Here is a 12,006-nt window from a genome sequence, read left to right on the forward strand (position 1 = left end):
TTTTGACAGAGAGAAAATATTTTTAACACCCCCACTCTCCCATAAACAATGTGTTTTCGCTGCTACATTTTTTTTTATTGCTCCTCTGATAGTGTGGAGGTTTGTGTGCATCTTGTAAAAAAAAAAAAAAAAGAGTATAATAGGTTTGTACAGTATCCCGTCCTATGATAAACGTACATTTTGCCAGCATTAGCTTTGTTCTTGCAGAGAGGCATCCTTCATTATGCATTGTTTTCACAATTACAGTGTCCCGTCATGTTAATATGATATTTCTGACATCCTTTTGTCAAAATAACCCAAGGCTCATGATTTACAACAGCAAAAAAAAATAAACTAGGGAAAGGAAATCAATTGCCATGCCTGCGTGCTTTTCCTCCAGGTACTTTGGTTTCCTTCCACATTCCAAAGACATAAATAATGGGCTGATTGAGCACTCCAAATTGTCCGTAGGAGTGAGTTTAAGTGTGAATGGTCTATGTGTGCCTTGTGATTGATTAGCAACCGGTTCAGGGTGTACCAGATGAATTGATGGATGTTTTTTTTAAGTGCTCTATAAATGAAATGAGATGAGTCAGATCTGGATACTGAATGTAAAATCCAAACAAAAATACAGTCTAAAAAGAGAACCAAAACATTTTCATATGGTTGGAAATGCAGTGTAAGAAAAGAACCAAGACATTCTCAAATTCCTCGGAGCCTTATGTTTCCCATTCTCCTACTCATCTTTGAGTCTCTGTATCTATCCTTCTGTAAGATTTATTTGCTTTGCTTAGGTGTGCTCGGTTTCAAACCCCATAGTGTGAACCTATGTTTCAAGCTCACTTATTTATTTTTGTTCACAAGATAATAGCTCTCCCAGGCTCTTGTAATGAACCAACTCCTCTTGGCTCCCTACAGTTCCTCTTGCAAACTGTGTCTCACTAAAAATATAAGACAGATGGAGTATTACCGAAGAGAACTTTCTGCCTCAATGACCATTAAAAGTGCTTAACTGTTCTAATAGTTCTACTGCTTTCCCGTCGTTTTGAATTAGAAATATACTTCGACCTAGCATTTTAAACTTTTTTAAAGCAGCCCATTATAATCCATTTTTGCTATTGTTTTATAAATATATCAAAATGAGCCTGTGACATGATTTAAAGTTGAAATTTATGCAGTTTGCCATTTGCATGCAAAAATGAGCAGGTTTGAATTTGGTGCCAATGTTATTAAATTACGTGCCCACTTCTGGGTCGCTACCCGCTCAACTCTGAAAAATTGACTGAAGGTGACAACACATAGCATCTAAGATGTAGCATCTGTTGCCTATTTCAGAAGAGTTGAGGAATAAACTGCCTCAGTTTATTTTTGGAGAAACTCCAAAGCACTTTGGAAGCAGAATTTTGCTGTGTTCAGCATATTTCATGTAGGATGGCTTGCTCTGTCAAGTCAACGTTGCTTTCACACATGCTACAAATGCATTTCTTGGTTCTAAGTGACACAGCCAAACACACACACATACACACACACAACACACACACACAGTTCAGAATGAATACATCAAAGTATTTTGAGAATCAGCCGGGGAAAGGCCTTGCTCAGTCCCCTTCCGAGTGCTCCCTGGGTGACCATAAGATTGCCAGAAAAATAAATTCTCCAGGGAGACTGGAACTGGCCACAATTCTGTCCACAGTGACCTTATGGTGTGGCAAAAATTATAAAGTTAATTCACCACACATTTAATAGTGTATTTCATAGAAGAAGACACTAATCTCCACAATTGAACTATTATAGACACATTGTGTTCATCAATTATTTGATGTAATTATGAGGACAGATTCCAGATGAGGCTTGTCGTGGTCATCCCACATGGATGGCTTTTACGATGGACTCCACAGAGTTGCAGAGACCAGACATGAGGTCTTAAAAGACCAGCTGAGGCACTGCCGGAGCAAAGTCAAACAACAGACAGGTTGGATAACGGCTGCAGGACATGCACTGTCGGAGCTGATGATTCAATTGGCGACCGCGGGAGCTGAGCCAACTTTACCAGTGGCAGATGGTGGCTACAGGATGTGGAAAAGGGTCGAAAGACCATCACTGAACGTGCGCTGCTGTAGCAGGGAGAGATGACAGTTGTAGAATATGGCTACTGGAGCAGGTTGTGAGACCTGTGAGTGAAAAGGTCTACCACATGGATGCAATTCTGAACTGATGCTGTATGTTTTTGAGCTTACAAGCGAGGGGAGCAGGTACGGATCCCTAAAAAAAAAAATTATACATATATATGGATGGTTAGTTAGATAGATAAATCATTTAAAACTCAAAGGTTCCTTTTAAAACTCGTCATGAGGCAACATCAGCTTGAATTTTATTTCCCTTCAAATTTATCTCGCTGATTCAGCAAATCATTGCTTTTGAAAGAGCCCCCAAACAACTACTCTCTCTCTGTCTCTCTCGCTCACACATATTATGAAATGCAATCCGTTAACTCTTCTAAAACAAGCCTCAGGACACACCCTCTAAATATAGAGAGAGCCTGGGGTAGAAGACTTTCACTTGAATTGTATTATGCAAATACGGAAAGAGCAGTTTAATCATCATAACATACTCTATCAAAGTTTATCCTTAAGATCATAGTTGAGCATTAAAATATTTGCTTAGCCCATCATCCTACTTGGAGAGACATGGAAAATATTCTCACATCGTTATAAACTCATAATCTTCCAAATAGGATTAAAAATGAAAACATAGATCTGGATTATTCAGTAGTTGATCTCTTACTTCTCCTTGGCATTACAATAAGATTCTCACAAGGTCATTATTGTGATTTTTTTGGTGAAGTTAAACAAAGCTTCCCTCTACTGGGCTATTTTCAACATTTTTTTTTTGTGACTCCAACAGCAGGTTCAAGTTTCTTGAACCCAGACGGAGACTCTGGCACTGAGGCTGACAGTGAGCCTCAGCTGGCTTTTTACACCGACCCAAACCGCAGTCGACGCCGGAGTCGAGGTATGAGAAATGGTAACGCCAACAGCGCATGGGGCTCAGGGGGTAAGAAGGACTTACACTTCAATTTCTCTCACCGCTTGATGGTGTCACCTCCCCAACGCATGACACGTAATATCAATGGTGATTGTAGCAGGTTGTTGGTTACAGTGTTGTCTGCTCATGATTCTGACTTATTATAAATATAAGTTAAATACATACATTGGTGTTAACGGTATGAAACAGAATGGTTGTGAGCATGTACAATTGATATTATTGCATCTGCAGTTATTTAGAAAAAAAAACAAGACAAGATCAGTGATTAACTTTTTAATACATTGCATTTCAAGATGTTGAAACACCACATTTTGAAATATTACCCATCAATATTATTTCGATGGAGAATGGGTTAAGTGCTGTCAAAGCACAGTCTTGCAGCACGCTTCATCTTTTTGCATGCCATGTTCTTGCAACTTTGATCATGTGCTCTAATGATACGTATAAACAAGCTGTAATATATGTATGTGAGGCAAAAAAGAAAATAAATGACAATTTCCTTAAAATAAACCGCTGTCAAAAAATGTTACAAAGCTTTTGCCTCCAAGCCAATTATTCCAAGGTAATTTGCAGAGGTATCGCAAATATAGCAAAGCTTCTATAGATGTGCAGCTATCATCTTTAATTAAAGCTGGGTTGTAGGAGAATATACAGTAAACATCTCACCCCATGCATTTTCTTAGATCCTGAAGAAAGAATATTTATTTACAAGGAAGGATAACACTGACTGAAAACATTGAGGGCTCTATTTTTGCACTCAGAGCAAGTTTAGTGCAAAGTCAAATTGTGTGCATGGGTGTAGTTTTCTTTTTGGCATTTTTGGAAATGAGCCTAGTTAGAAATTAGCATTTGCACCGTTATGGGCATTAACACAGCTGACTAGCTTCTCGGCCAATTGAAGTGGCCCCTCTCATTTCCTTTAAAATCACCTCGCGAGAAGTGACATTGCACAAGCTGAAATAGACTCGCTGGAGACCATGCAGAAGATTGATTTTTTTTTTTTTAAGGACTGCAACACTTGCAAATGTAATGTTAGCCATGGCGGTCACATATCACTGCTGTGAAGCGGGCGCCACCTTCCACCCCGATCATTTGTCTCCATGCGAGTGTATTTTGTCAGGGTGGGTCAAAACAGAAACGCAAAATGAACAGCATTTAAAAAAAAAAAAAAAAACATTCCCAATCTTAACAGTTTGAGTCAAAGCCATGAATTATTTTTATCTCTGCATCCTTCCTTGGATGGTAATACTCTAAAATAGTTATTTCAGCCCCACCGTGTCTCATTTCAACCTCCCAAAGGCCTTGTATATTCGCCCATTTATTGGTGGCAATTGTTTTGGCTTCCTTGTATAATGACTTGGTTTATGTTGCATGAGTGATGGGATGTGGGAGCAATAAAATGAAATCAGCACTTCATATGTCAATGTCTATCTGTCCCCATTCCTCTGTGTTTGTTCCCAGCAGCAGGTTCCCCAAGGAGCCCCATCAATAAGACCACACTGACTCTAATCAGTGTCATCAGCTGCGTGATGAGCCTGGTATACTGCTCTCACATATCCTGCAGCCTCTCAGTACGTGTAATCCTGCATGTGCCGGAGCACCTCATTGCTGACGGTAAGCAGCCTAAAATTGGGGATGCATTTGCCTCTGTCGTGCTTAAAATCCATCGGGGGGCGGGGTATTGGGCCGAGGTGATATTTTTGCGCAACTCCACAGAGAGTTCAACTCACTGGGTTACTAACCGAGTGCAGGTGTTTGAGAGGTGAGCCGCTGATTTGCTTTGCGCTCTGTGAGACAAAGGTAAATGCCAGGTCAGCCACCCCACCCCTCTGTGTTTTTCATGTGAGACAAGACAACAGATGTGCTCTCAAAGTATCACAGCATTTTGAGGCCAGGTCACAGAGAACACGCATAGGAAGTCCTTCATCTTCTACTTGCGCTAGAGACAATGTCAAAGACCTACATCGCTCAATTTTTTGCTTAACAAATGCATTTGTGAGGTTTCAATGTAAAACGATCAACGATGTGTCCATGTATCACATACAAAGTGTGCAGTGTTACATCTGCAAGTAAAAATTCGGATAATTTCCTTATTTTTAGCTAAAGGCACCTGGTTGTTTTCCTCATTCAGGCCCCAGCTTGCCTACTGGGAAAATGCAGCTCATTGGCTGTCATTTTAGTGAAAGCCAGGATTACCACTTGCCGAGCAGAATATTTAGCTGGCTCACCGCATGACACAGATCTGCCCCTAAAATGAGCTCATACCAGTAAGACTGGTAAAAGGTACCGTATTTTCCGCACTATAAGGTGCATCGGATTATAAGGCGCACCTTCAATGATTGGCCCATTTTAAAACTTTGTCCATATATAAGGCGCACTGGATTATAAGGCGCACCTTCAATGAATGGCCCATTTTAAAACTTTGTCCATATATATAAGTCCATATATTTAAACACGCCTGCCGTAGTGGCTCAATATTGGTCCATATCTAAGGCGCACCGGATTATAAGGCTTTTGAGAAAATTGGAGGTTTTTAAGTGCGCCTTATAGTGCGGAAAATGCGGTAAATGTGCTGTCACTTTGAATAGCGCTTTTCTACATTTAGTACTCAAAGCGGTTCCTCATTCATCTACTAATGACATACTATCAGGAGCAACTGGGGGTCCAGTGTCTTCCTCAAGAAGACTTTGACATGGTCACAATGAGATTTAATCCCCAGCCACTGGGTTGAGAGACCACTCTATACACTCTACACTATATTAATCTTTGGAATATTTAGATATAGAAATGCCCCAGACATGTTAATAAGACAACAGTTTCAAAATCGTGAAGATTGTACATTTCCTTAAATAAAGATTCCCTCATATTCCCCGTGCCCTACAATCATATCACCAGGGGGGCCACTGCTGAGGATTAAGGTTATTATTATTTTTGAATCATGTATCTGTGGCCAAGGGTGAGGTGCTTGCTCATTGGCATTTTTCAACAGCCACACGAGCTGGCAGTGTCGATATATTATAGACTTACGAGCCTCAGTCATCTATCATGCGGAGGTCTGATTTGATTCAGGGAGTTGCTGCTTGCCAATGTTACACACTAGCCCGCCAGGGAGACATTAAAATTCAAGGGAGTTGTCCATGGAGGAAACTTTGAAAGGAGAGATGAAAGATGGCGAATTTGCCTGTTGAATTACAAAACCAGGATCGATTTAGAATGTTTCCATAAATGTCTCCGCAATCTTATCAGACTTGATTTGATGCCACGGTGAATCAAATGAAAGTCTGTATTCTTCTACTGGAGGAGAAAGCTATTAATGCCAACAGCCTTTACAAAAATGAAGAGATAATTGTTGACCGCAATGTGGAAAATTGTCTTTTATTTCAAGTACAAAAGAAAACAAACACGAAAATATCATAAATGCAAAAACAGGACAACTGTGACATGCATTAATAATAATTACAATAATTAATTTTGTGATATAACGAATTTGAATGCTAACTGATGTGAAGTCAGATGCAGATCATTCTATCAAACAGCCTTGTGCTGCAAGATCATCACAGGTTGTGGTAAATCAAAATGGGGAAAAGGTCAGATAGATACTCAATCCCAAATGATGCTCTGGTATCTGCTAGGAGCAATTGTAGTACCAAAACATTATTTATTGCTTAAACAGTAGATCGATCAGTCGGAGACAACTTCGCAATACATAATAGTCGCTTATCACAGGTCTTATTTGCAATGAAACATAACAGTTCAGCAAAAGTTCAGATCAGAATTTCTGATTTCATCCATGTCCCACTCGACATGAATCATGTGTGTAGTTGTGTGGAGACAGTCTTTCACGAGTCTTCTCTGCCTCAGGGGACAAGAGCAGGTAATGGTGGGTTGCCTTCGTACCCGAGGCTTATAGTGTGGCTGGAGAAGTAAACACAACACACAGTGGCTTGTGAGAACTCCTTGGGCACATACTGAGCTTTGAAGACTTTCTGTAAGGTCTAAGATTCACTGCTAAAAGTTCAGTGTCCCGTCTGCTCTACATTCCGTCAAAGTCTGTTCTCAAGTTGGATTTCCATTTCTCTTAAATGCAAAAGTGTGGTCAGCAGAGGGTCTTATTTTTATTATTTAATAATTTAACATTAATTTATGTAGAAGAACTTTACCAGAAGTCATATCTGCAGTTTCTCATTATTAATCTGTATAGGTTTTTTTTTCTATCAACATTGTTCCTTTCCATCTGTGCCCTCCCCCGGATTTAGGGTCAAGGTTTATCTTGCTGCAAGGAAGTCAATTAGATGCCTCTGACTGGCTGAACCCAGCGCAGATCTTGCTGTACTATCAGCAGAATGCCAGTGGGCCGTGGGTGAACGAACTGTGTGGACGACGCCTGCTGGACCCCTGTGAGCACCAGTGTGATCAAGAGACAGGTGAGCCTTACAACAGTCAACACTAGGGAAGCATTTGGAAATGTTTTTCGTCACCTGGAACTGTAGCCAGAATTTAAACTCAGAATTCAAAGCATATATTTCATGATAAAAACAAAAAAAAAAAGATCTCACTCATGTAAAATGACCTTTAAAATGGTCCAGCTAAAGCTCCGAGCTAAATCTATACGCGGCTTGGCCGCCAAGCTGCATGGAAACTTGAGTGTGGCTTCTAAGTCTTAAGTCTGATTTTTAATAAATAATAATACCGTGAAGAAAAACGTCTTAAAGGATTTACAGTTTAGTGAAAATGGTTTCCAGGTGTTTGACGCATGTGACATGCAACCATATTACGGTCAGATTTTTAATAAATAATAATACCTTGAAGAAAAACGTCTTAAAGGATTTACAGTTGAGTGAAAACGGTTTCCAGGTGTTTGACGCATGTGACATGCAACCTTAATTCCCTCAAAGATTAATTGTGAAACATTTTTCAAGCTAGCTGAAAAATAATTGAGCCACTGCTCACCCTTTTAATTTTGACTGGTTGCCAACTTTGTGGTTATATTCAGAACCCTTAAGCGAGTGTATTTTCCAAAAAATGCCACATCACCATACACAAATATAAACAATTTGATGTTTATTCATGTTTTACAGTATTTCCATAGTATTTCCATTTCCTTCCTTAAATTAAACCAATTCTATCAAAGTGTGATTGATTATAAAACTTTTTGGCGTATTCCATAGGCCATGCAGAGCACAAAAACAACTCTTTTATGCAAGCTTTCACTGCAAGCTGTTCAGCGTTTTCCAGCACTCCCGTGGGAATTATACTAATCGAGTCGGGGAAACGTGTAGCATAGCACAAATGCAAAAAGGAGCAGAGGAGAATTTATCGAATGAATGGTATTTTTGTGCTCTTTTTGCTATGGCAGACTGTCCTTACTATGGAGTTTTAGAATCCAAACTGTTGCGGTGGGCGCGAATCCGCTCATGCAATGAATTGATACGTCCTCAGTGTAATCCACGAGTGAAAATACAGTCATTGAATTTAATCTCTTTATTGGAGTGGGCTTGGTTCCCATTGGGTCCTGTACAACTAAAACCCTGTTATATTTTTTCAATAGACAGACACACAGACACTTGGCTTAAAAACTGCCCTATGTTTTTGTACTCGATTTAAGATGGGCATGTCACAGCACAGCAGCAGCAGCTTTAAAATGTGCTTTTACGTTTCTATTTCTTATGATGGATATTCTCTGAGAATGACACTGTATAGTATTTGAAGTATTTCAGTGACATATTTAAGATCAGTTTAAGATCAGGGGGTGTTTGAGAATATCTTTCGTTCTTCACATGTCCTGAGTGTTGTTGTTAGTCACCTAAATGTTGAACAGAGGCTGTGATTTACCGAAGTCAAATTCCTTGTTTGGCATGCTCAAACATGGCGAATAAAAAACTCTTGAATCTTGAATCTTGAATATCGTGCTGTCATTTAAAAACAATGCTATTGAAAGAATTTTTTTTATTTACAGTTTGTGAAATTCAGTCTCTTCAAAATATTCCAACTCTTCCATTGTTCTGCAAAATATACTAATAATAATATAATTTAACGTCGTTTGACATGTCATCGTGGAATTCAAGGCCTTCGAGCAAAATAGAGTCGATAGAGACACTTCCTAAGCAAAAAACAAATGTGACACTGATGTGCGATGTGAGCAAGACTGCAAAATTTTGCTGTGATGGCATGACAGAGATTAATGAGCACAGTGTATTGAATGAAATTCTCTAATTTGATGCAGAATAAATTTGGCTAGGCTGCTATCTTGCCTTTGAATTGCCGATAATCAACCAACAGCCATAGGAAAGAAAATCAACTTATTATACCCCACATTAGATATTATATACTCATGTGAAGCTACTGTACATCATGATTTATTCAAGCCAGCCACCACATTCAACATCCAAATAATGAGAACAGTGTGCTGATGAAACAGAATTGTAGAATATTGTGTTGTTTAATGAGCTCATCATCCCGCTGTGCCTGTGATTATATTTTGATCTTTACTTCCACTAAATCAACTGTGCTCCCTTTTAAAACAGAATATCTATGACCTATCTATTATACATCTATTAAGTACTAGTACCGGTCGACAAAATATTTTTGTGTTAATGCCGATTATTCTGCCAGTACATTTAAAAATAGAAGATTTCATTTCTATTGATTTAGTTATTAATGATCTTCGTTCACCAAGATGATTGTTTAATTCATAATGAATTATTCATGTTTTAAGCAATGTATGATTTTCTTTTCTGAGAAGGGCTTAAAAAATGGAGTCAATCAAAGTACACCGGGTTTCAAAATACTAATTTTGACATTACAGACACTTATTTTCATGCAAAAACATGGAAATGTCTTCACTATATGCATTTTGTGTCAAACAAATAAGAAATGCTAATATTGTACAAACTGTATGACAAATTTTGAAAATGTGTCACAGGTATAGGAATTTGTGTTTTGCTATAAACTGCAATATGGCTCAGCTTGGCTTTATATACTGGCGTTCCGCTCAAGTTCAAGGCAACGGAAAACATGGACATTAACTTAACTTATCTCGACGTTCCGTTTCCATTCAAGGCAATGGGCATTAATTAACTTAGCGTCACTAAACCCATGCAGCTCAAAAGGGCGTGTCATATCGATCAATTTGTATCTACGACTGTTAGTCATATTCACCGCGCCCCAAAAAAAGGAATAAAAACAGATACTCAATTTTTTTTTTTTTTTTTTGACAGTCAAAAGAAAAACATTGTGCTTGACCTCACATGTTCGTACCTTGAATACTGATATGACATGACCATCTTAAACGGAAGACATACAGTATATTGTTTTGTTTTTTTAAATTCATTTTACGTGATAACAGTGGCTGTAAAATGTATACACACCCTCATTCAAATGTTTCTACAAATCAATCAAATGAGGAAACTCCGGCCATGGCGGCCCAGGTAGCAGGCTGTGGGTTTCTTTTCCTATGGGCTTAAGGTCACCTTGTAATTAAAAGAAATTCCATTGGCAAATACAAGACTAGACACAAAAGAGATATTTATCAAGCTTTAGATTACTGCTCCATGTTCCCATCAAGACCTAAATGTGGGATCTTTGGAGGTAAACTTAAATAGTTTTACTTGAAGTCTCTTACTCTCCTCGTGCATTTTTCAAAATTAAATTGCGAAATCCTGTTTCTTGCTTCTAATGGGTTAAGTTTCCTCATGACAGCCATCGTTATGAATACTGTTTTTATATTTCACACTTTTCCCCAACATATATCCGTGATAAAACCACTGTGTGTCTGTGTATGCGTGCTTACTTGTCTGGATGGTTGCATGTACGTGTGTGGAGGCGCTGCAGGGAGAATGCTGCGTTGCTATAGATAGCTTAAGTCCAATCCTCTTTTCTGCAAGAAAAGATACCGATGAGAGCTGAGATGCGCTGTGGCAACATCTGTGCTGCTTCTGCAATCCATTAAAGGAGATGAGGGAAGCTTTAACACATGGGGCCTCCTTCGCCGCAGAACCTGAAACCAGGTTATTTGGGTGTACCAATGCTATTTGGACTCACTCCCACCCTTACTATAGTTTGGTGTGTGTGCGCATGTGTGTGTGTGTTTGATGTTTGTGCTATTAGACTTTAAACAAAGCTGCATAATGGTTATGTTTGTGCACATTTCCAAAGCCATTCATCAATTGTAACAAGCAAAGGAAATGCAGTACTTTGTTTTGCATTTCCTATACTTACAATCCAGTTATGGATGATCTATTTTTTTTGCGTGAAAGTAATGTTTTAATTCGGCCACTATCCATCAAGCTCTGTTTGTCGTAAATATTATTTTAGAATGATAATCCCATTGCAACCGTTGTGAATATGAAGCGGTTTAGAAAATGGATGGATGCATGTCTTGATTTATCCTATTTTGTGAATAGCACCAACAAAAACTTTCATCGTAATTTATTCATTTCCACAAAAGTCAGATTTATTGTCATGAAAATCAAAAAATATTACTGACATGTACCTACTTTATGTGTTTCCCTTTTCTTTTCGCTCGTAGTTTTGGAGAGGACACTCCTTTATGTAATATGTGGAGGCATATAGTGGTCATCATGAGTAGGCACACTAAACACTATACAGCAGAAAGAGCACACAAACCAAAACTTCACTTCTAATGTGTTGTCGAATGTTTAAATTTACCCAAGATAATACTTAGCTGTAGTAGATTGAGTCAGTACATTTCTTTTTTTTACAGGAGAATGCATTTGCCTGAATGGCTACATGAAGGACCCGGTCCACAAGCACCTCTGCATCCGTAGTGAGTGGGGGCCCAATCAGGGGTAAGGACACATTCTCGCATCATTTGGGTTACTGCACAATCCTAGGGGCATGCAAAGGGTGGGGATGATGAGGGGGGAGCCACGGGCACCCCTTGGGAGGGGGTCACCCATAGAACCCCATTGACTGGCACCAAATGATATAAACAGGCATATGTGATTGAAGAGTGATAACATT

The 12,006-nt window shown here is 39.0% G+C and overlaps 1 protein-coding gene across 9 annotated transcripts in view; it reads left to right on the top strand.

Annotated features, from left to right (window-relative positions):
• The window catches only part of astn1 (astrotactin 1), a 125,550-nt gene that overhangs the window by 31,507 nt on the left and 82,037 nt on the right, over positions 1-12,006 (top strand). For 4 of the 9 annotated variants that reach the window (XM_049747505.1, XM_049747507.1, XM_049747513.1 and 1 more), the window contains 4 exons: positions 2,884-3,033; positions 4,486-4,638; positions 7,281-7,448; positions 11,747-11,831. In XM_049747505.1, coding sequence (XP_049603462.1) covers positions 2,884-3,033; positions 4,486-4,638; positions 7,281-7,448; positions 11,747-11,831 — 556 coding nt within the window. The remainder of the gene's footprint in view (positions 1-2,883; positions 3,034-4,485; positions 4,639-7,280; positions 7,449-11,746; positions 11,832-12,006) is intronic. The other 5 variants (XM_049747508.1, XM_049747506.2, XM_049747510.2 and 2 more) reach the window with 3 other exon arrangements.

This window comes from Syngnathus scovelli, chromosome 17 (assembly GCF_024217435.2).
Source record: "Syngnathus scovelli strain Florida chromosome 17, RoL_Ssco_1.2, whole genome shotgun sequence".
Taxonomy (NCBI): Eukaryota; Metazoa; Chordata; class Actinopteri; order Syngnathiformes; family Syngnathidae; genus Syngnathus; species Syngnathus scovelli.